This window comes from Ascaphus truei, chromosome 10 (assembly GCF_040206685.1).
Source record: "Ascaphus truei isolate aAscTru1 chromosome 10, aAscTru1.hap1, whole genome shotgun sequence".
Taxonomy (NCBI): Eukaryota; Metazoa; Chordata; class Amphibia; order Anura; family Ascaphidae; genus Ascaphus; species Ascaphus truei.
This window is the reverse complement of record NC_134492.1, coordinates 29837812-29862781: the sequence shown is the minus strand read 5'-3', so window position 1 is coordinate 29862781 and position 24970 is coordinate 29837812. Positions and strand designations below refer to the sequence as shown.

The window sequence follows — 24970 nt, the reverse complement described above, 5'->3', positions numbered from 1 at the left end:
GGATGGCAATTTAATTCTTTCAGCCCTTGAGGACAAATCCTGGTTCACAGTGCTAGATTGCAGGAAATCACCCTTCTTCTTCTTTTTTTTTTTTTAACTAATAAGGCATATCTTTAGGGTCTGGCAAGTCTTCCAAATGTTTTCGTGGTGTTTATGCCTTGGAAACAGAGATGGAAAGTATGTTCTTTCCTGTGTAGAAATGTATTAGAATTGCTGGATTATTACATGTATGCAGTATCCAATAGCAGAACTGTCACCTGTCACTGATTTTCTGAGTCTCAATGATTCGTAGTCAGTGTCACTGATTTTAGCATGAACATGCTCACTGATAGACGTCAGTACTGTTACATTAAGATGCATTAAGATGCAAGTCCAAATACCCCGAATCTCCCTGTTGTTAAAGATGTTAACTCTGTCATACGAATTATGCATGTGACAACAGATCAATGTGACTGCAACACTGACGGGGCAATGTAGCAAGTCTTGCACTTGCCTTTTTTCCTACAATGTTGACTAAAAGGAGCAATCCGTGCATTATTCTATGTGTTTTTTTTTTGTTTTTTTTAAAATCAGTTCTGTAGTATTAGATAATACAGTACTTGCTACCTTTAAAAAAAAATTATTCAACTCTTAATGCCATTTTTTAATAATATACAGAGCATCGTTTGATTTCTATAGCGGGCTTTAGCACACCTCCCCAGCAGTGCAAGATCTTTGTAACACTTTCCTGTTTGTGATAATTTGTTGTCAGTATTCCCAGCAGTTTGAGCTGCAAAATGTAACAATAGATAGTTACCTTAGTAATATAAGAATACATTGTAGCTGCTGATTTACACTGATTCGAAGGATTGATTTGAAACTGAAAGGCAGCCATTTAGTGAACCCTGGAAAGCAGGATCTTTGCCGATCGATCGCAGGAGAACTATTTGATCGTCGGCTTAGGTATTTAGTTTTCAATAAAGGTAATCAAAGGCTGCATATATTAAAACAAAATATATATTATTTTAAAGTGCTGCTGTGATTGCTTCCTTAAGGGGGAGATTGATTATGCTTGCTCAGCGTCAACTGCAATTCACTTAGATGGCCGTTAATGCTGATTGAGCTCTAAAAAATCCCTTAGACACTCCGCGCTTTGAATCCTCCAAATCACTAGCATGTTGTGTCTATTAGAGGGTTATTGATTAAGCTGTGATGGTGCTGATCGGGCATTATTACACACACACACACACACTCCCATTCACTTCAACAGAAGTTTCAATGTGATAGTGCAGATTGGAGCACTGTCAGTTTAATGAATGACCCCGTTAGTGTTGATGCATGAAGGCCCCACATAAAATAATTCCTGTTGCGCATCACGTCATTTTGACTTATTTTCTTAATTAGCCGTCACAGCCCAGCGTCATTCTCCTAGAACAAATGCGATTATTTTTCTCATGTTAAGCGGCTGTTTGTTCATTACAAGGCAACTGATGGCAAACTCATAAGGCAGCAACCATGCCTGTAATACAACAGCAAGGCTTATCGTTGTTATGCTGGTTAACAAAACACCAAGTTGTAATACGTTCCATGAACACGAAGTACTATAAACCAATAAACTTTGTGTTCTTCTTTTTTTTTTTTGTACACACATGAAAAACTTTAAAGGAAGTCCCTATTTACCCAGCAGCCGACTATAACCTCCTTCCTTATCCTTATTTATCCAGGGATTATGTTCTGCCAGGTTCTTAGAACTCGGAGAGTGCTGGTTAGGATAATTGTTAGGTTGGCATATTAGGGTTAGGCTGGCATGCTAGGGTAACGGTTCGCTGGCATATTCGGGTTAGGCTGAACAAGTCCTCTATTTGGCTGTTAAAGGCTAACCAAGTGCTCATTAAACCAGATTGTCAGCTTTAATAGCCTCTACCAAACTTAAAATATACAAGGGAATTTCTCTGGAGTTCCACCTTATAAAATGTAGGGACAGAGCCACGGCAGAAAGGAGAAGACTTGGTAAACGGCACAATGGATAGAAGGAACCCATTGTGGTTGCAGCCATATTAAATGTGGTCATAAAGCCCATGTTTTGTCTGTTTTATAATAACCACTTTATATAGCGCTTTTTTCCCAATGGTACTCAAAGCGTTTCACAGCTCCAAAAAGGGAAAAAGAAGAAAACATTTACGGTTGTAAACAAGACCAAACACAAGGAAAGATACAATACAGGATGGGGCGGTATTGTAGCTATTATATGCTGGACCGGTTGTGGTTCATTAATAAATGCCTCGGTAAACAGGCCTGTTTTGATAGATTCCCAGAGAGGGGATCTCTCGGACTGTCCGAGGCAGACTGTTCCAAAGACTGGGAGCAGCGAGACTAAAAGCTCGGGCCCCAAAGGAAGTCAACGAGATTCTGGGAACTGTTAGGAGTCCTCGATCGAAGTGAGCGAATGGGAGTTTTCCTGTAATGTTTTGGTGAAATGCGCTGCCGTTTAGCCACTTTGAAGAATAATCTCTGTATTTGCTTGAAAATGTCGTTTCACAATAAATAGATGTGGACGTGCACAGTGTCAAAGTAAGCTTCTGCCTTTAAGTAATAAACCTGTGCCTGAGACGTTTGTAGTTATAATTTTAGTTCTTTGAACTAATAAAGTAGTGGTACTGTGCCTAATTTCAAGTATTTCTAAACATGTTACATTTTGAGGAAAAGCTAGTTTGACCTTATTTTAAAAGGATTAATACAATATCTATGACCTAAACTAGAAAAAAGAGGTGTGTTTTTTTAATAAACTCCTTTCTTCTTTAAAAAAGGAAGTAAAACTGTGTATGTGTATATGATAAAGCACCGGTACTCTGAATCCCCCCCCAGTACCGGTACTCTGAATCCCCCCCCAGTACCGGTACTCTGAATCCCCCCCCAGTACCGGTACTCTGAATCCCCCCCCAGTACCGGTACTCTGAATCCCCCCCCAGTACCGGTACTCTGAATCCCCCCCCAGTACCGGTACTCTGAATCCCCCCCCCCCAGTACCGGTACTCTGAATCCCCCCCCCCAGTACCGGTACTCTGAATCCCCCCCCCCAGTACCGGTACTCTGAATCCCCCCCCCCAGTACCGGTACTCTGAATCCCCCCCCAGTACCGGTACTCTGAATCCCCCCCCAGTACCGGTACTCTGAATCCCCCCCCAGTACCGGTACTCTGAATCCCCCCCCAGTACCGGTACTCTGAATCCCCCCCCAGTACTGGTACTCTGAATCCCCCCCAGTACCGGTACTCTGAATCCCCCCCCAGTACCGGTACTCTGAATCCCCCCCCCCCCAGTACCGGTACTCTGAATCCCCCCCCAGTACCGGTACTCTGAATCCCCCCCCCCCCAGTACCGGTACTCTGAATCCCCCCCCCCCCAGTACCGGTACTCTGAATCCCCCCCCAGTACCGGTACTCTGAATCCCCCCCCAGTACCGGTACTCTGAATCCCCCCCCCCCCAGTACCGGTACTCTGAATCCCCCCCCCCCAGTACCGGTACTCTGAATCCCCCCCCCCAGTACCGGTACTCTGAATCCCCCCCCCCCCAGTACCGGTACTCTGAATCCCCCCCCCCCAGTACCGGTACTCTGAATCCCCCCCCCCCCAGTACCGGTACTCTGAATCCCCCCCCAGTACCGGTACTCTGAATCCCCCCCCCCCCCAGTACCGGTACTCTGAATCCCCCCCCAGTACCGGTACTCTGAATCCCCCCCCCCAGTACCGGTACTCTGAATCCCCCCCCAGTACCGGTACTCTGAATCCCCCCCCCCCAGTACCGGTACTCTGAATCCCCCCCCCCCCCCCAGTACCGGTACTCTGAATCCCCCCCCAGTACCGGTACTCTGAATCCCCCCCAGTACCGGTACTCTGAATCCCCCCCCCCCCCCAGTACCGGTACTCTGAATCCCCCCCCCCCAGTACCGGTACTCTGAATCCCCCCCCCCCAGTACCGGTACTCTGAATCCCCCCCCAGTACCGGTACTCTGAATCCCCCCCCAGTACCGGTACTCTGAATCCCCCCCCAGTACCGGTACTCTGAATCCCCCCCCCCAGTACTGGTACTCTGAATCCCCCCCCCCAGTACCGGTACTCTGAATCCCCCCCCAGTACCGGTACTCTGAATCCCCCCCCAGTACCGGTACTCTGAATCCCCCCCCAGTACCGGTACTCTGAATCCCCCCCCCCCCAGTACCGGTACTCTGAATCCCCCCCCAGTACCGGTACTCTGAATTCCCCCCCCCCAGTACCGGTACTCTGAATCCCCCCCCCCCCCCAGTACCGGTACTCTGAATCCCCCCCCCCCCCCCAGTACCGGTACTCTGAATCCCCCCCCAGTACCGGTACTCTGAATCCCCCCCCAGTACCGGTACTCTGAATCCCCCCCCCCCAGTACCGGTACTCTGAATCCCCCCCCCCCAGTACCGGTACTCTGAATCCCCCCCCCCAGTACCGGTACTCTGAATCCCCCCCCCCCCCAGTACCGGTACTCTGAATCCCCCCCCCCAGTACCGGTACTCTGAATCCCCCCCCCCAGTACCGGTACTCTGAATCCCCCCCCCCAGTACCGGTACTCTGAATCCCCCCCCAGTACCGGTACTCTGAATCCCCCCCCCCCCCAGTACCGGTACTCTGAATCCCCCCCCAGTACCGGTACTCTGAATCCCCCCCCCCCCCAGTACCGGTACTCTGAATCCCCCCCCCCCCCCCCAGTACCGGTACTCTGAATCCCCCCCCAGTACCGGTACTCTGAATCCCCCCCCCCCCCCCAGTACCGGTACTCTGAATCCCCCCCCCCCCCAGTACCAGTACTCTGAATCCCCCCCCAGTACCGGTACTCTGAATCCCCCCCCAGTACCGGTACTCTGAATCCCCCCCCAGTACCGGTACTCTGAATCCCCCCCCCCCAGTACCGGTACTCTGAATCCCCCCCCAGTACCGGTACTCTGAATCCCCCCCCAGTACCGGTACTCTGAATCCCCCCCCCCAGTACCGGTACTCTGAATCCCCCCCCCCCCAGTACCGGTACTCTGAATCCCCCCCCAGTACCGGTACTCTGAATCCCCCCCCAGTACCGGTACTCTGAATCCCCCCCCAGTACCGGTACTCTGAATCCCCCCCCCCAGTACCGGTACTCTGAATCCCCCCCCCCCCAGTACCGGTACTCCGAATCCCCCCCCCCAGTACCGGTACTCTGAATTCCCCAGTACCGTCACACTTCAACCACTGAAACTGATAAAAATAGCTTTAATCATACATTTTCCATAAATGAGTGAAATTATTTGCTAGGTTGGCTTAGTCTGTATGCAAAAATTCAAAGTATTTCAAGACTGGACTAAGTTTTTGTGATTACACTCGCTCTTCAGGTGTATAAACGGCCCATTAACTTTAGATGACCAGTGCTTAAAATAAATAGTTTATGCAACACCCGAAAGTACATGAGCATTAAATAGGAGAAACATGTTAATTTCAGTGTTTGCTATGTGCTGTTCTGGTTAGAGAGCCAACCATGTTTTAGTTTGGAAATCCAAATTCTGCATTTGCTTTAAATGACTAACAAAAGTAGCAGAACTTGTTTGTAGGGTGGTGGGGAAATTGTTCAGATCTGGAACTGATATTCTGCATAGTGAGTGGGAAATCCCCACCCTGTACCCTGCACACTCCTTGCTTATGCAGTTAAACCAGGGAAGACTCGCAAAACGTACCGGAAAGGCATACCCCGCATTAACGTACGCAATGGGCCCAGAGCATATATGTAAAGCGAAAATGTGCTTAAAGTGAAGCACTACCTTTTTCCCACTTATCGATGCATGTACAGTACTGCAATCATCATATACGCACATAACTGATGTAAATAACGCATGTGTAACAGGCTCTACAGTCTCCCCGCTTGTGCACAGCTTCGGTACAGGCAGGGAGCTGGTATTGCTGTTCAGGACGTGCTGACAGGCGCATGCGTGAGCTGCCATTTGCCTACTGGGCGATATGTCCTTACTCACGAGTGTACTTAAAGTGAGTGTCCTTAAACCGGAGTATGCCTGTACATACACGTAAGGGGACGATCCCCATCATATTTCTTAATGCCATGCTTGTAAAAGCTGTCTTGCATCACTGGGTCCATGTGAGTTCCCATTGCATCACTGGGTACATATGAATACAAGTGGTTATATTCCAGGGGTGGGCAACTCAAGTCCTCAAGGGCCACCAAGGATATCCCTGCTTCAGCACAGGTGACTCAATCAGTGGCTCATTCAAAGACCAGTGCTGAAGCAGGGATATCCTTATAACCTGACCTGTTGGGGGACCTTGAGGACTGTCGTTGCCCACCCATGAATTAAAGCAACACAGCTGGGACGCAAATTAGAAAAAATATTTTCGTGTTAGCGAACAAACTAAAGTGAATATGAGGGGAGTGTTCAGAGCTTCGTATAATGCTCACTACGGTCTGCTGATAAAGGACTCCTAACAGCTCCCAGAATCTCCCTGACTTCCTTTGGGGCTCGAGCTTTTAGCCACGCTGCTCCCACTCTCTGAAACAGCCTGCCTCGTACAATTCGAGAGATCCCCCTCACTGGGAATCTATAAAAACAGGCTGAAAACCTACCTGCTTACCCAGGCGTCAGATGGTGCTCCGGGGTCACGTGACCCGCGGCGTCATTTGACGCCTGTGACGTCACATGACCTGCGGCGTCATTTCACACTGCGTTGTCATGGAGACGCGTCACCACGTCTGAATTCCGGTAAGTTTTTTCTTGTTGCCGAGGCCTCGCGTGATCCCCTGCCATTTAATTTAAATGCCTGGGGGAGAGCGCGGGACCTCTGCAACCGCCCGCACCCCCCCCCCCCCAGACAAATCTCCCGCCCCCCCAGTTTGCGCACCCCTGCATTATGGGATAAATCACTTCCTGTTTGTTGGTTTGTTTGGATTTCTCATTTGGACCACATTTGTTTGTCATTTATTTATTTGGTCATTGCAGGCTCTAATAATTAGGCTCTAATAATTTATACCCATGTTCATTTAACTTAACCATGAATCTGTCGCCATAACTGTGCCCAGGACATACTTGAAAACAAAGAGGTAACTCTCAATGTATTACTCCCTGGTAAAACATTTTTATAAATAAAACTCATTCAGCAAGTGTAGTCGTTTTCAGGGTGCAGGCTCTTTGTTCAGTCTGTCACTAGTTGCACATTCTTTAACAGAAACTATGTACACAAATAATTATGTAACAAATTTGAAGATCAGAACACAAAAAATGTCAAGATGAAAGTAACTAGTCACAGCACAATATTGTGATTATATATTAGTTATTGCTAGGTGTTAAACTCAACCTCGTGAAGATCTCGATGACAGCCAATATGTGTGGTGGCTGACTGTTGTGAGAACTTGAGAAGATAATTCCTGCTGCTTCCATCGTCCCACATTTGTGTGGAGAAGTCACTGTCTGGCCGTGCCTTCAGGCATAAGGGCGAGTTGTCTCTCCAATTACATTAATATTGCTTTATGGCCTAGTAAGTGTAAGATCTCAAAAAGATGCTTAGTATGCCTGTTATTTAATTTCAGCACCCTTATGACGAACCCAGGGGGGCTCAACTCCTGTCCTCAAGCCCTCCCCCCCCCCCAACAGGTCAGGTTTTCAGGATATCGCAGCTGCAGCACAGGTGGCTCAATCAGAGACTCAGTCTTTGACTGAGCCGCCTGTTGGGGGGGAGGAGGTCTAGAGGACTGCAGTTGAGCACCCATGACATACACTGTGTCGTGACCTTTTGGTTTGTTATCCTAGGAGACAATCGTAAGCGCTGGCCGCAAACTAAACTGAAGACTAGGACCCTGCCCTCCCCTTCCGGTCACTGGAAGCGATCAAGTGATTGCTCAGGAGAGGGGTCACCTGATCGCGAGTGCCGGAGGGTCCGTGGCAATGAAAGGGTGAAATGTGAAGCAGCATTTTGTTTTTTTTAAATAAGACGATACATTCTGAGAACATCAGGAACACTTACATTATTGGCGTACGATAGTTTTAATAATGTAGGGTTTACCCTCTTTATTCTAAATATTTAAATATTTATAGGGCAAATTCATATGGCATAAGATCGCAAGAACCCCAAGATAAACGTTCCGTAGTGGCTACATTCGTATTTTAAGGGGGACATTCCATGTAGTCCAAAGCAGATTTTGGACAAAAAAAACACAATTGAGTTCCTTGGCGTTATCGTCCGAAAACGCCCTAAACGGCTGCTTCAGACAGTATAGAAAAAGGCCCTGAGACTCGTACTTGCACGGTCTAGGTCAGTGGTGGGCGACTCCAGTCCTCAAGGGCCACAAACAGGTCAGGTTATCAGGATATCCCTGCTTCATCCCAGGTGGCTCAATGTGCTGATGGTGAGCCACCTGTGCTGAAGCAGGGATAACCTGACCTGGTGGTGACCCTTGAGGACTGGAGTTGGCCCATCCTTATCTCTAGGCCATCACCATCGGCACTGCTCGGATACGCCACGACCTATTTCTTCCACTGCCTCCAGCGTAATAACCGAAAACCAAAATGGTCTCTGCAATGCATTTGTTTTTCATGGTCAAGTTGCCCAAGTCTAGAGACGTTCTGTACTTAAACATACTCTTGTGGCTGTAGGCAGTGTAAAGTGGCTGTTGGTTGGCCTTTGGGTTTGGAGACTTCTGTTTAAGTTCATAACTGTGTTTGCAATGCTGTCATGCTGCGTACCCATGAGGGACTCCACAGCTTTCATTGGGTTTTCGCGTCTATTCCCTGGATCAGATTCTCACACTGTGACAGGCAGTACCTTCAATTGTAGGCCGTGTCTGGAAATGTCAGCACTAAGTGACGCCGCCTTAGGCCGCGTCCATGGATAGTGCTCGCGGGCGAAGGCGTGCTTCCGCTCAGCACTGAGCCCCTACAGCCGCAATGAGAGCGGCTTTAGTAGGGGCTCGCCTACGCTTCCGCAAGCGCGCGGAACCGTAGGTCTTAGGGAAATTTTAAATCTTCGCGCTTGCCGGAGCGCAGGGCCGGTCACGTGAGCGGTTCGCCCAATGAGGGCGAACCAGCTCCGTGACGTCACTGGCCCACCCGCCGACACGCCCCCGGACGGCACGCTGTCTAAGGCCAGGGAAAGCACCCGCTTTCCCTCAGCCTCAGCGCGCCTCCGCCCGCCAGGATTAACCATGGCCGACGCCTTATGCTCATACAAGCAGGTACACACCCAGAGTCGTTGGTATCTGTAGTATGCTGTGTACGTATCACATGTACACGTGGATATGTTCTGCAGGCTTTATTTTGCAACCTGTTTCACTTCCTTTCTTTACACTCACTGGATGGCTTTCTGGGTAGTCCATGTGCCCACCATCTCCCGGTCTGTAATGGAGTCTCTCACTTTGAAGCCATCACATTATGTGTCTTAGAGTCCTCAGTCCTTGACGGCTACGAGAAGAGGAGACTTTCTGACATTTTGGCACTGTCTGTTGGTTGACAACGGACAGGAATTCATTTAAAAAACAAAACAATTAGAGCAGCAGCAAATAGCCACTGAAAATTGCTTTTCTCAAATTAAGAATACAATAGAGCATGTCTGGATTATTTTGACATATTTTAAGTTATTTTGTAATCCTTTTTTTGTACTGCCTAATAATAACTTTATTTCATATCGTGCTTTTGTCCCAACGGAAAGCGTCACAATGACAGTATAGTGCGCAGTAGCCTGGGGCGCGGTGAAGGGACATGTGCAGGGCCTCGGCTCTTGCCTTCTCCATCGGCATATCGTGCAGATTAGTCCAGTCATCATGACTGCGCGACGTAAAATGGCGCTGCGTTGTCACGACAATGAGACGTCGCTGTGTCGCGTTGTCATGGCAACGGGGCGCCATTGGACATTGTGGAGCCATGATCACGGGACCATGCGGTTGGAGATACCGCTGGAGAAGGTTAGTTAGAGGCCCCGCGCTCTCCCACTGGCAACCCGTTTGATTGTCGTGGGGGTGAGTGCGCAACCCCTGTAACCGCGGGGCTCGGTGGGGTGACACTGATGGCTCTGCCATCAAGCTGGCCCTGTGCGATATGCAGCACATAGGATTGTTAGACACTGTCCCTGCCCTGTAGAGCTTACAATCTATTATTTTGGTGCCTGATGCACAGGGAGATAAAGTGACTTGCCCAAGGTCACAAGGAGCCGACCCCGGGAATTGAACCAGTCATTGTTTTTAGTGTTGGTGACTTAGGACTTACATCAGCTAATCGGGGTGATATATTTCATGTAGTAAATGTAGGTCAATGTTGCCTGTAAAAAAAATCAGATGAGTGTAATTCATTTGAAATAATTTATTTAAATTTTGATATTGCCACATGCTTTTGGAGGATTTTTATGATATTTCCCTGGTCTCGCTTGTGATAAGACTGTTTGCGTAATAAGACTTGTATGCACAGGGAATCCTCAATTCTATACTTTGTTATTCTAATCTAGAGAAGTACTAGCTGGACTATTGTAAGCCAAACAGCTAAAACTTAAATAAAATATATGAATGTTAGTGGATCTGTTGGAAGAAGAAAATTATGTTTTTTTCACATAATACAACTAATTAACAATTTTTTTTGCGTTAAAGAAGCAGCTCCCCCGCCCCTCCTCCCCTCCTCCCCAGACTCTTCTTTGGGGACCCCCTAGTTCACAACCTGCTTACCGGTAAAGCTAGCGCCGGTACTTCCTAGTCTTTAAATCCCCTGCGTGACGTGTCCAATTGGAAGCCTCAACGGGTGACGCCGCTGCTTTCTATTGGCCCTTGTGACATGAGAGAGATTTGAGCCTCCATTTTGTTTCTCCCGTAGGGGATGGTACCAGCACTACCGTCTGTGGTATCTCAGGAAACGGGGGGTGCATGGAGCTGAAATTCACGCAGTTCTGCTCCAGGGACCTCTAGCTTCCCATCCAGGTAAAATAAAAAAAAGCGGGGAACAGGGTATATGGGGACCTGCTCTTTTAAGGGAATATGCTAAAGAAAGCTAGTTACATTGCAAAGCTTTTTTTATACATGGATTGTGCAGCCAGGATCCTGAGATTTTATTTTTTTGTTGTTGGATAGAGATTATTTGTGCTTGCGTTATTCTACAGTGTGCTGTATAAACTGGCATCACTACATAAATAAATCAATAAAGGACACAGCGGAAGAGGCCGAAGCTAATTAAATGAAAGACCAGTTGTCCTAGCAAATTTAGGAACTGCTTTCTGATTATGTCCCATATTGCACCATCACATTCCATCGTTGGCTCCCTGACCAGTAGATTTTGCAGCAAGTGATCTATTTCCCTGAAAGCGAACGTTTTATGGTAAACATTATTCAGTCATCAGCACTCGCACAACTTTGGGGGATTAAATGCAACGTTTGCAGTATGCAGTTCTACTTCTTCATCGCTGGTAGACACAAAGGTTAATTGGTTACTGGCCATGTACCAAATGAAACAAGAAATAACAGTTTGCTATCATTTGTGATGTTAATAAAATAGCCTAACGCACATGCAATTATCAAAGCATGTCTTACACAAGCATGCCTTAAAGCCGCAAGGTTTAAACACATGATGTAGATCTGCCTTTCGATGTCTGCTGGATGGGGAGGCCATCTGGGAAATTGAAATGAAAAGGCATAAGTCATTGCAGCTGTTATTTTGGCCTGTGTCATACTTTTGTGAAAATGTCTGTCAAGTTCATTAAGAAGTAGCTTGTGTGGTGTGCTATAAAATGTCTGCAGTAACCCAGCAAGTTACTGTCTTGCAACCTAGGGCTAGTTCATACTGTATCTAAAAACATAACCCTCGGTTAGAAGGGTTTACGTATTTATCATCCTAAAACCATAGCTACTCTCTTGGTGAAATAACAACGAAAAATTAAACCGTAAATGATGGCGCTATCCTTAAAGCCATAATATCCTTCCTGCCCCCTCCCCAGAAGCCTATATGTTTAACTCCTATGTTAGCATCTTGCCCCCTGAGCATGTCCTGCTTAAAAAATAAATATATATATATATATGATATATTATATATTTTTATTTTTTATTTTTTTTATTTAAAAAAAATTAACAAAAATTCTGTTTTTCTTAATTTCTAGCATATGAGGTTCACCTTTTAGACTTCACTGAGCTCTGGGGAGAACTCAATTTTAACATCCCAGTCGCTTGGGGTCTTATTCTATATCGGCCGATTAACATTAATGTGGTAGCTTTGGTAGATACAGAATAAGCCCCTTACTTTATAAAGGCAGTATTGGGAAGGGCAAGATACTTATGCTTTTTATTTTTGGTCTCACCCCAAGTTCAAATATACAAATTCTAAAAAACCCCACAAAAAACAAATATGGATTCAAAATCTCTCCGCTGACTCGCATTTGTTCTTTCATCGCTGTCTAAGAAGAATTGAAATAGTAGCAGAGAAACGTCTCCTTCTAGTTTTTGTATTGTGCTGGCGTTTCCGTAACCTTTCCGGCGCCAGTGATCCTGTGACACTGGCCTCCGGCACTTCCACATGTGGTCACTCCAGAAGTGACCACATGACTTGCCCAGGACCTGGCTGGCCACTGTTGGAGCAGTCCGCCCCGATCAGCCATATAGATCGAGCATGAGCCTAAAACGTACCTGGTATATCGTAAAGAAATCCCTCGATCTGTAGGGGGAGGGGCGGGATGACTTGAGGCCGTAGGACCCCTCCCCTAAGGAGCTGTGAGGCTAGGGTTGGGGGTGCGGAGTGAGAGGGGTATTTAAGGAGGTGGGGGGGGTGAAGGTATCTGTATAATGTAATTATCATTATTTCTTCACGGATCCATCTGCAGTGAAGTTTAATCGTCGCTGATGGTATGGGGGGAGTAGTGTAACATCAGGGGGGGGGGGGTTGGACGGTGTTGGCTCCTTGTGGTGAGGAGTTGGACCTCATAATTGGACGTTTGGGGAAGGCGGTGCCCTTCCTGGCTTGGGTGGCCGGAATGGTGGCATCTTTGCGTAATACTATGTGCTGGGCGGTGAGTGGCGATGTGGGTATGAGGCGGGGGTATCCCTCAAGCTCTTGGTTAATGGTAACGAGCCAATCTGGCTGGGTCCCTATTATGGTGAATTGTGGTTTAATAGGTTGTTTGTATAAAGTTGTGACCGGTTTATCCTCGCAAGTAGTGGTGTTGTTCTTTGGGGCTTGGGGGAGGGGACCGGGGCGAGGCATGGGGTAAGTCAAGGCATCTGGCGTGCCAGGACCCATGCATGAGGTATGTCATTAAAGCACTGTAAGGGTTAAACTCTTACCACCTGGGACATCCTTATTTTTGCATCAGATGTTGTGGTGCAATCTGTTTTTTGTTTACCCCGTCCCAAATCCATACCGACCAAACTTCCCAGGATTTAATTTTTTTTCTTAAGATTTTCTCACCCGCTGTTCTCAAAAAAAAAACCACCACTATTTAAATGTGCAATCCCCAATATCGGCCAGTGAATTTCTTGGAAGCCTCTGAATTGGGAAGTGTTTGTCAATAACATGTTTTTCTTTACCCTGATCCTACCCTGTCCTTACCAGAGAACCAATAACGTTAAGGGGAGGCGAGGAGGGGGAACTCTGGCTGATCACACAGTGACATCACACAGGAGGGAGCAGCCAGGGCAAAAGAAACCCCTTACAAGTCAAACTATAAAAATACAGTCCTTATAGTTGTCGGATTTGGGTAAAAAGGTTCTCAGTTGCCCAGGTGAGGCTGGTTAAAATGTCACTGGAATTAGTTTACTTTGGTTCTACAAGGGATTGCCCCTTTTAAAGGGACTGTATCACGTACCAGGACCAAAAATAATGACACAACTTAGTGGCATTGGATTCATTAGACCTGTTCCTGCTAAAGTGCAAATAAAATGTTGTTGTATTCTGTTTAAAATTATTTCCTTATTGTTGTGCCCACTGAATTCCAGCTTATTTGGTACTTATGTTCTGTTTGTAAAGTAATTGAGGCTAAAATTAGTCAAACATCAAATCTATAGGCAAACTGTGTTTTTTGTTTTGTTATTTTGAAGTGACCAATAGTCTGATCACCAAAAGGTCGTCAAGGTTGCAAAAACTCACCAAAGCATTTGTTTAATATGGAAATAGTTAAAAAATAAAGGTCAATCATGTAAATGTAACATGTTAACCCTTTGAGTCAGGTGATCATCACATGTTGGCTCCTTGAAGCGATCACATGATGGCAGTATCATATATGATGTAAGCAGAAGGAGAGTCCTCTTCAGTTCCTCTACCACCCTAGATCGGGATCAGCGCTCCACAGGATCGCAAAACGCAGTCTCCTCTCAAACGAGCGGAGAGTCCATGACCTAGCTACTACGTCACAACGCCCCTGGAGTGCCAGACCCCATGAAAGGGTTAAACATGCCACTGCCATTCGTTCACTTTGGTCCTGGGAGGGATTTCCGTTTTTAAATGTAAATAACTGCTATCCTCGGACCTTATGTCCAAAGCTTTGAATTATAACTACACTGACGTCTCCAAAGTAACATACGCTATCTCTGCACATCTCTACGCGTTTATGTTTTAGATTGTAAGCTCTTTAGGAAAAATGTGTCTTTTTCTCATTATTGCATTTTAATTCTCTGTATTTCGGACAATAAGATTACTGGGGATTAAAAAAAGTGACCGCATCCACAAGGAACAGCAAATACAAAGAACCCATGAGTATCTGCATGGTTTCCCCTCAAACCTGCTTCTTTTACACCCATTATCACGTCCTAAAGTTATTGACGTGTGTGACAGTAGGTGCAGTGAGGCCCAGTATATTAAAGGTTAAGCCCGCTTGTTGCCCCTACCAGTCAAGATGGCGACCCAGGTTCAGGGTCAGAATGGCCATCTCTGAGCCATCAAAAAATGGCTTCCAGCCCTGGTAATGCATTATTCACGGCTAGTGATCAGTGTTCTTTTTAATATGTATCTTTGTGTTTCTTTGTATTTCTGTGTGACGTGTACATGGACCTCTAACCATAGTTGAGTGGCTGCCATACAACCAGTAAGGGGCTAGGTGCAGGGTCTCTGGACAATGGTGAGGTGGGAAAGGGTGAGCCCTCCTGCTGGGGAGGTACATACTCCAAAAGCATTGTTCTCTTCCCGGCAGCCAGGCGTCGTCTAACCCTATGGGGGGTATAGAGCTGTCACTGAGAACCTAGGGATGAGTCCTAGTCTCATCGGCTCGATTCCCATTGGTCCGTTCTAATTTCCCACGCTCACCAAGCCCGCCCCTTGGGGCTGTTCTTAGGCTGTGTCCATGTTTCTGGTTAGTCCGGTCGATTCCCCAGCTCCTGATTTGCTCAGCGGAGGAAAGGTCTCCGCTGATTGATTGGCACTCCATCCTCCATGATATCATATGGAGGCTGAGGACTTATACTAGCCGATGCTGATCAGGGCTCCACAATTGTTCATGGTTGGTCAAGAGACTAACTGGAAAGTGAACTGTGGGTATCCTGAGTTACTGGGATAGTCCGGACGGATCAAGGTGGCATCTTGTGTAACCTAGCTTTGGTAGCACCCTACACCTAGCAAGCTAGACATCCCCCTGTACCCAGAGTTTGCGTTGAGTTATTGCCCTGTGTTGGCTCTGGACAGACTAAACCTGCGTTATTTAACTCGCTCGTTCTGCCTGCTGCTTGCGATCCCTGTTAGACGATACTTTTATCGTGACAACGTGCAGGCAAGGATTCTGGGAAATGTCTGGACCGCCGGCAGGAATGACGGGATCCAGGAAAGAGTACTGACCTGTGCCCCAGATTGGGGGTGAGGTGCAAAAGGTAGTTCAGCAGGCGACCAGAGTACATGTACTTCCAGTGGCAGGGGACACCACCCGGCAAGGTGAAGGGGAGTGGGCCCACTCAGGATAAAAACTTCCATGGACGTTGGGCCTAACGTCCGGTCTAGGCCCGCTATGCGCCCCCCCAGAGTGGCCGGGCCCAGGACAAATATCTTAGCTGTCCCCTCCTCCCCACCCCCCTTTGTGGCCCTGCATATAAATGACGACACTGAGCATGTCACACTTGGCATCCTATCCATTTTAAGACCTGGACTTGATATTCTAATTTCTTTCCTGTAATGGATCATTGGCACAGTATAGATATGGAATGTGCATGCGTTGTAGCAGATGTGAAGATAAGGGAACACAGATGGAAATTGCAGCCATTTAATCAATCAAGGTCAAGTGGTGACTGCCTCAGGGAAAGAGTTAAAACTAAGGAATTTTAGAAGGTAAACTTCAAACATATGGCTAATGAATTACAGAAGGTTAAGGCGAGTAGGTTATTTTGACAAACCTGTGCACTGATCCTAAAGTCATTAGGTACAGAGAATTAGAAACTTACCCTAAGATATTTTCCTGAATGAGGAAAAAGTCCGACAATGAGACAAAAATATGTAAGATGTTCAAAAAGAACCCACGTCATGTGTTCGAGAGCTTTCTGTGGATGCCGGCAGGAAATGTAAGTATAGCGTGACTATAAAAATGTCCAAGGACGGAGCAGTTTAACCAGATTACATTGCCAGGTAAGTTTAATGTGTGTAGGTTGGATAGCTTAGAACAATGCATCCTTATAAGCAAATCAATAACTACCCTACGTTGTTGTGTAAGGAGTAATTCACACGAAACTCCTGCTTTCTCAAAGGTTATGTTGCCGACAAGAGCATTCTTTATAGATGTAATAGTGTTTGAGCAGTTTTGATGCCTCTGGCAGTACTCATGAAGAAGAGACCCGTGTGGTTTTCAGTCACACGACTGGAAAACTCTTCTGATCCCATTTATTTTTTTAATCCTTTTTTGAAAAGTTAGCACAATCCATCGCTGACCTGCGGCTACAAGAATGCTGCACTAAATTACTTCCAGGTGGATTTTTTTGTTTTGTTTTTGCAATGTTTTCTGCAATCTGACTACCTCCTCACCTGTATTTATCCCACTGTGCAACACACAGTTAAGAATATAGTTGCTACTCCTACCTTAATTGCATTGTCTATGATTAAAAAAAATTAAAAAAACAGGCCTCAACATGCCCACATGGTTCTGCACAGGCAAACCTGTAATTTAATTAACTCCTTCTAAACCATTAATATTCCTAGTTTCAGCTCATTCTTGCATATTCAGCAAAGACACGTGGGTAGCCTTGTGGTCCTTTCCTCCATGTTAGGCTGCGGTCCCAGTCAGCGCTGAAGCACGTGCGCGGGGAGGGGGGGAGGTAGGGGCAGGAGGGGGCGGTGTGTGCACAGCGCTTCACTGTGATCTGAGGTCTGCGGGGAGAGGGAGAGATTGCGACGGTGGGGGGGGGGGGGGGCGTCGTGGTGGGGTTTTGCGTGGCCATGACCTCACATGGCTGGTTCGCCCTCATTGGCTGAACTGCTGGTGGGGGCGTGGCCACGCCTCCGTCGCAAACTAAACTCAATTTCACTGTCTTTGGAAAATCTTGTAGTATGGCGCAGCTGCACCTTACGCACGAAGGTGCGTTCTGGGCCCAGCCCCATTGAGGGGCGGTGCTTGTATGCACAGAGTGCGCTGTAGAAAGCATGGGACCGCAGCCTTAATGTTTTTTAACCAGGGTTCTCAGGAACCCTTGGGTTCCCCCGGGCATCCCGAAAGGGTTCCCTGCAATTTTCTGGTCATTTGAAAATTGTATCAAATACAGAAGTATTTACAATGGATCTGATCACAGAGTTGCTATTAGAGATAGTTGGGGGCGGTTCCCTCAGAATTTCAATTGGGGTTCATGAACCCAAAAATAGCTGGGAAACTGCCCCATGTAGGTAGTAACACAGGAGGGAGAGGGAGTAGGGGGTATGATGCCTTTTATTCGACCAACAACTAGTTGATCTGTTACGAGCTTTCGAACTTCAGGGTCCTTCATTCCGATGAGTGGTTTGCAAGCGTGTAACATTTCAACTACTTGTTGGTCAAATAAAAGGTATCATACTCCCTACTCCCTCTCCCTCCTTGGCTCTTAGGCCTTGTACATAGTAGGCACGCACGTGACGTCACACGCCCACTGCGTAGGTGATCTGTGGTGTCTGGAGGAGGAGACGCGACGAAAAGCAGCTCTAATTCAATGTTTGGGGGGCGTCTCCGTGACGCCACGTGAGCAGTTCACCCTCATTGGCTGAACCCCGGCCATTGCGCCACAAAATAAAAATATTTTGTCTCGCGAAAAATCAGGCGCACTCTATGGTTGCACATTGCCTTACAGACGTGTGTGCGTGTCGCGCTAACTATGGACGCGGGCTTCCACCTTCATTGAGTTTTACACTAATGCTGGTTTCCCTAATCATTTATAATTGGGGGCGGAAAAAAAACACAAGCTTTTTGAAAGATTTTAAAATCACAAAAATGTACGTTTTTCCCTGACGCACACATTTTTCGTTAATTCTTCAGAGACACACATGTGGTTAGTTTGTCCTGATCCGTTTACAGAAAAGCCTGGCTAACTCTGTAGTTGATGCAGTCGTTCTGTTTAGTGGGCTCTGACGACTTGGAATGTATACTAATCGGATTTATTGGTTTATGTCAAATTATAACTTGTCCTCCTCGTTCCCCGAGGCTGCCTCTCCCCTTCTTGTTTTACATGGATGGAAAGTTTCCTATTGGCGCACGTGATGCGTGATTTTTAAAGCTCCGTTGTTTCAGCTCCTGCGTTATACTGCTCTCCTCCCATGTAAGGCTGAGTCCATGCAGACTGCAGCAGTGCGGAGGCGCGCGGAGGCTGAGGGAAAGCGGGTGCTTTCCCTGGCCTTGGTTCGCGCGCTGTCCTGGGGCGGGCCAGTGACATCACGGAGCTGGTTCGCCCTCATTGGTCGAACCGCTCACGTGACTGCCCCTGCGCTCCCATGAGCTCTCAAACTAAAAAAAAATTGTCGCCTGCGGAAGCGTGCGCGAGCCCCTGCTAAAGCCGCTCTCATTGCGGCTGCAGGGGCTCACTGACCGAGCGTCAGCGCGGGTCAGCGGATAAGCGCTGACCATGGACTCGGCCTAAACCATAAACAATCTGTGGGGCATGGGAGAAACAAACTCTGGGGACTGCACCCTTTTTAAGAACCTTGGGAAGTGATATGACCGTGTATAGATTTATTCATACATCAAATATAATATCAGCCACTTTAATGTGACTTGTTCTAGAGAGGTCTTTCTGGCTCTGCACGGGCGTCACATGACCCAATTACAGATCCGACAATGGAAGGCATCTTAAGACAAAAAACATGTTACCTTCAGAGTGGTTAGAACAGGGGTGGCCAACTCCAGTCTGCAAGGGCCACCAACAGGCCAGGTTTTCAGGCTATCCCTGGCTTTCAGGATGTCCCAGGTGGCTCAGTCGTTGACAGCTACTGATTTAGCCACCTGTGCTGAAGCAGGGATATTGTGAAAACCTTGCCCTGTTGGTGGCTCTTGAGAACTGAAGTTGGCCACTCTGGCCCTCTTGTGTCAGCAGTGTACCCTGAGTAACAAATATGTAAATCGTATCACAAAATGCATTTAAATTGTAGCGCCTGGAGACCATCTGATACCCGCATCCCCTCTCATTGAACTTTGTAACACTTTGCTTTAAAGGTGCGGTTTCCCCTACTAGGAACTGAAACATTATTTCCAGCTCCCTTGGTTCCCGAGATATTTAACACTAAAGGTAGCGCTGGTACCATCCCCTTCAGGGGAAACAAAATGGAGGTCTAAATCACCTGTGTGACGCAGGCCAATAGGAAGCAGCTTCCTATTGGCCCATATGATGCGGTGGAATTAAATACAAGGAGTTAAGTGTAACTGTTCCAGGTATATTGGGAACCAGAGGTCCCCCGGAGTGGAACCACGTTAATTTCAGCTTCGGGGGGCCCCCTGCCTTTTGAGATACAGCTCAACCCCGTTATAACGCGACTCATTACTGTGCAAATTTGCTTATAACGCGATGCAAGCGCGGCTCCCAATTTCCGTATTTATGAATACTTTACAACACGATAATTGGTATCTTAAATACTTTATAGTACAATGCTTACAATTGTACATTATTTGTAACGCGATCCGCTTATAACGCGATGTGATTCTTTGGACCCCAAACACAGCGTTATAAGGGAGAAGAGCTGTACTTGCCGCCTTACTCTGTACTTTCCATTCATTTAAAAAATGAGGAGGTGGGTGACCAGAGTGGGTTCTGCCCCTTTAACGTTCGTGCTGGGTTTGGGCCCTGTATCAGGGATCCCACCATTCCTCATTGAATGAAATATGCAGGAGGTAGGTGACCCCAACAGACCTATCTGCAGACTCCTAACATGTTTTTACACAGATTCAAATACAAATTGTTGTGTAAAATTGAACGGACCTTGTTTTTTTTGTTAGAAATTGGAATGTGATTAACCCAGTTTTCCTGTGACTGTCCAAACCGGTTATACGATGTCAGTTATGGCTGAAACATCTATAGATGTTTTTTCATTTGACTTCGCCCCATAACCTTCACATTCTAAATGTTGTAATTTATTTTTTTCATAGTACGTGGAATTTGCTTATTTTGATTTGTGCACGTTGTCGATGGTTTTCTGTGATGTTGCAATCCTAGTTTTTGTGTGAAGTGCTAGTTCTGTGTTTTGTTGGGTATTTGTATTCTGCAACATGCATTATAAAACCTAGCTTTCTGACCTACTTAAAGCAGCAGCTTGCACTCATCACTATTTAAAAAGAATAATATACACGTGTTTTTTTTTTTGTATTTTTGTTTTTTTTTCCAAACGTTTTTATTAGGCAAAAGTAGTTACACAAGTCATAGTTTATACATAGCCTAATACACAAGATTTTTCAAACATATAGAAAAGACAGGATAGAACATCGCCGAATGCGGTGAGGCCTCTTAGCCCCATAGTGGGCCTCGACTGATAAGGGGGGGGCGGGGGGGGAATGGCCAACTCTCATTCCTTAACAACTGGGCTTGGAGAGCTGGGGGGTGGGGGTGGGGGGAATTTAAGGGATCAGTCGAGAAGAAGGCTAGAAAAAGAGAAAAAAGAAATACATATGTGTTTTTTAATAGAATTTTTCTTGCCCTTTCAAAACCGTTTTTTTATTTTTAATAAGCGTTTTGATGTATTAAGTATCCGGGAGGTTAAAATGAAGCGCAGTGAAGTCAAAAGATTACCATGACATTCTCCGAAGCCTGAGATTCGGAAAATGGTTTCACTTTTATTTTTATTTATTTTTAAAAGCAAGACATGCTTAGGGGGTAAGATAATATTACTATTGAAATGAAACTCATACAGGCTTCTGAGATGGATTGCTTAGCGTTGTAGATGAATACACTTATTGGAAACTTACCTCCCTTGTGTTAGTGGGGTAGCCGAATTCGCTCATTTAAAAGCATAATTTGTAAATTGTTTAAGAATGTAATTGGTTTCCCTCAGCAAACTTAATCATGGAGTAACGACAGGTGTCAAGAAAAAATGCATCTATTACCTGGATTTCATTCCTCGAACATGTCGCTGCCATTTGGTTTGTTTCACTCCAGGGAGGAACTCGCTTGTGCATTGACAACCAAAAAAATCACAGCTGGTCTGTTCTGACTTGCAGCATTACTGCAAGTGTGGCCCAAACCCCAAACCTTACCTGTTACTAAGCGCATGAAATGTCCTGTTTTCCCAGCCCAATTTCTTCGATTTTTAGTCATCCCTTTCCTCTCTCTTATTAGTCCCTTTTCCTCTCTGGTCTTTTCCCCCCACCTTGCTATGAAGCCACTTCCCTGTGCTGGAAATGATTTTAGTCCCAGAAGCAGCGTATTCACAGAATATTGAACCTATCTATCCATCTATCTGATGGGATCTATCGAATCTGAGTGGATCTATCAGATCTAATCTAATTTTATGTAGAGCTTGCTGTCTCTTTCCGGGATTTATGAACTTCTGACACGGGCTAGTGACTTGAATAGCAGTTAACGCGGTTTTACTGTGAGATAACCTGTAGCCAGTGGCGGGTTTAAAAATATGCCGCCCGTAGGGATTTAGATACTTGCCTGGTGCCGCCCTCCTCCAGCGTGTTTTGACGCCACGCTGTTTTGTTGGCATGGCAGCGCGATGGCGTGTGATGTCACGATGCCAGCCGTGCATGTGGGATCGGCACTTGCCGGCCATGCGTGTGTACGAGCGTCTGGTAAGCGCTGTTTACACGAGCGGCCGGCAAGCGTTGATCATGCATGCACACCAACAGCTGGCAAACGCCAATCGGGCATGCACGGCTGGCAAGCGCCGATCTATGCCACCCCATAATGTTGCCGCCGTAGGCCTGGGCATAATGGTAAATCCACCACTGCCTGTATCGGAAATTGGTGAATGTCCCCCAATCTCTCTCCATCCTTCAAATCTCTTCTTCCTTCTTTTCCTTCCCATCTCCTCTTTCTCTTGTTGCTCCCGTCTCCATGTAAAGCTGGCACCGTTTTTTGGTTCGGCTCGAAGAGTCGATCAGAGCACAGTTCTAAGAGGAGAAATGTTCTGTTCCAACAGTTATGGTGCTGCTTTAACCCTTGGAGTGCCGGAGGACAAGCAACACTCGATCGTACTCGATCACGTGACCCATTTACCACAAAGGGATCACTACATCACTAACGGAGTGCAGAACACGATCTCTCCTACAAAAATGAGCATCTCGATTATGACGTTATGGGGGCCTCTGGAGTGCCAGACCCCGTGACGTAGCTACGTCCCAAAGTACCCAACAGTACCCAAAGGGGGTTAAACCAGGGGTGGCCAACTCCCAGTTTTCAAGGGTCTCCAAGAGGTCAGGTTTTAAGGATATCCCTGCTTCAGCACAGGTGGCTCAATCAGTGGCTGCCAGAATGAGCCACCTGTGCTGAAGCAGGGATAGCCCTAATACCTGACCCTCCTGGTGGCACTTGAGGACTAGAGTTGGCCATGGCTAAAACACAGGCTTTCATTACGGTCATGATAATATCATAAGAAATTACGTGGGTTAACGTTGGGTTACAAATTGTCTTAAGAATGGGTTTTTTGATTAGTTTTATGTGCTGATCTAGTGATAAGGGTATCTGGTTTTGGAAGTGGAGCCGATTGAAATAGGGCTTCCCTGACACTAGAATAAACAGGACCCTTTTAAATGTACCTTGAAAGGCATTCTTTGGGGAGGGGGAAAGGGTCAGGAAGCGTGGCTAGCACAGCAGGTCCAAACATTGGAAGTGTGCCATGGAGAAGATCGAATGGGCTAGATAGCGGTGTCCCATAGATGGGTCACGTGCTCTCAGGTGCGCCGTACCTGACAATCGCCTCTCGTTTCTTGATTTGTTTATTTTACCTCCTGTTGTACTGGTTTTGCAACCGATTCTGAAATCGTACAATGATGAGTTCACTTACCGAAAAATTAGGGGGGTGGCGTGGGGGGGGAGGGAGGTACAGAAAGGAGAAAATAGAAGGGTGATGTCCTGGAGTTCTCGGCTCCTGATCCGTGGTACTGTGCAGTATATTAGGTTTGAAATGACAGAGATACACAGGTGCATATTTCCAGTTCAGTTGACTACAGGCGAGTCGGCATTTGTGTTATTGTGTAAGAAGTTGGGAGCGTGTAAATATCGTTCTTGGCTTCATTTTGCATTGGAAAACGGTTGCATTCCTTTTAAAACTGATCATTTCAAGATGCTTCCAGCACATACAAAGCCAGAGCCAATACTTTATTAACCCCTTCCCGACCTGAGGGGCCAGCAACGCAATGCTTTGTGGGCCTTTTTAGTAGCAAAGATTAATTCATATTAAGGCGTTGTAGGCCATTTTAATCAAATATAGAAAAGAAACTGCCTCTTATTTGCTTTTGTCGTGCGTTTATTTGTGGATACTTTTGGTCAGAAGTCCTAGGTCAGGGGTGGCCAACTCCCAGTCCTGAAGGGCCACCAACAGGTCAGTTTTTAAGGATATCCCTGCTTCAGCACACTGAGCCACCTGTGCTGAAGCAGGGAGATCTTGAACATCTGGCCACTTCTGTCCTAGACGATGTATAAAACGAATTGTTTCCTTTTTATTCATAGGACAGATGCCCCTGTGCAAGCAGCCGTAGTGTGAGCACGATCGCAGCCACCTCACTAATCTGAAACCTGAACCAAAAGGAACATCGTCTTTTAATGGTAAGAGAGACCCATTCACATGTTAGCAATACCCTGTTCTGGCGAGTGGACGTGCTCAGATTTACCGGCATCTAAGTGCGCGGCGAGAAAACACATCTTCCCCGAATGCTGCAATGAGACGTGACACGAAGCTTTTATTGCTGAAAAATTCACCCCGATGATGAATCTTTCGAACTATCTGTTTTCAAATAAAAGAGATATTCTCTCTGGGAACGCGGCCGACGGAGCACTTTCTCAGAAAGGGAATGACTTTATTTTATTTCGAAAGCTCTTTATAACATTTTCCCCAAACGCTCACTGAATTAAAACTCGCAATCGCAGATCAATGCACAGTTCTGAGACTTATTGCTTGTAATATCTGTTTTTATTACTGGGAAGGGACACCTGTGTAGGAGTTGATCCTTGGCTACTGTGTGCCTCCTGTGTAAAAGAACAGATAGTAGCGAATATGAAATTTACAGAAATAACACATTTAGATCATGGGCGGCCAACTCCAGTCAACCAGGGCCCACCAACAGGTCAGGTTTTAAGCATATCCCAGCTTCAGCACAGATGGCTCAATCAACGACTGAGCCACTTGTGCTGAAGCAGGGATATCCTTAACCTGACCCGTTGATGTAGACGATGACCATCATAGTACATCAAGACTTTTTTTTTTTTTTTTTATAGTGAAACTCGATTCACTCCTGTCGTCTCCAGTTGTGGTGACACTGACAGAATTGAATAGTCACAATAATCTATAATCCTAATAACAATAGGAAAGCAATAATTGCAGGGATGTCAAAGCCTGTGTATACTGCTTCAATGCACAAAACATGGCATCCGTTATTTATCAAAAAATCAGCGTTTTTGTCTC

At 46.4% G+C, this 24970-nt stretch overlaps 1 protein-coding gene across 3 annotated transcripts in view; it reads left to right on the top strand.

Moving 5' to 3' along the window:
• DIPK1A (divergent protein kinase domain 1A) overlaps positions 1-24970 on the top strand; it is a 36703-nt gene that overhangs the window by 1348 nt on the left and 10385 nt on the right. Inside the window, exons 2-3 of one of the 3 annotated variants that reach the window (XM_075616420.1) lie at positions 10829-10932; positions 24019-24114. In XM_075616420.1, coding sequence (XP_075472535.1) covers positions 24112-24114 — 3 coding nt within the window. In that variant the 5' untranslated portion in view covers positions 10829-10932; positions 24019-24111. The remainder of the gene's footprint in view (positions 1-10828; positions 10933-24018; positions 24115-24970) is intronic. The other 2 variants (XM_075616419.1, XM_075616421.1) reach the window with 2 other exon arrangements.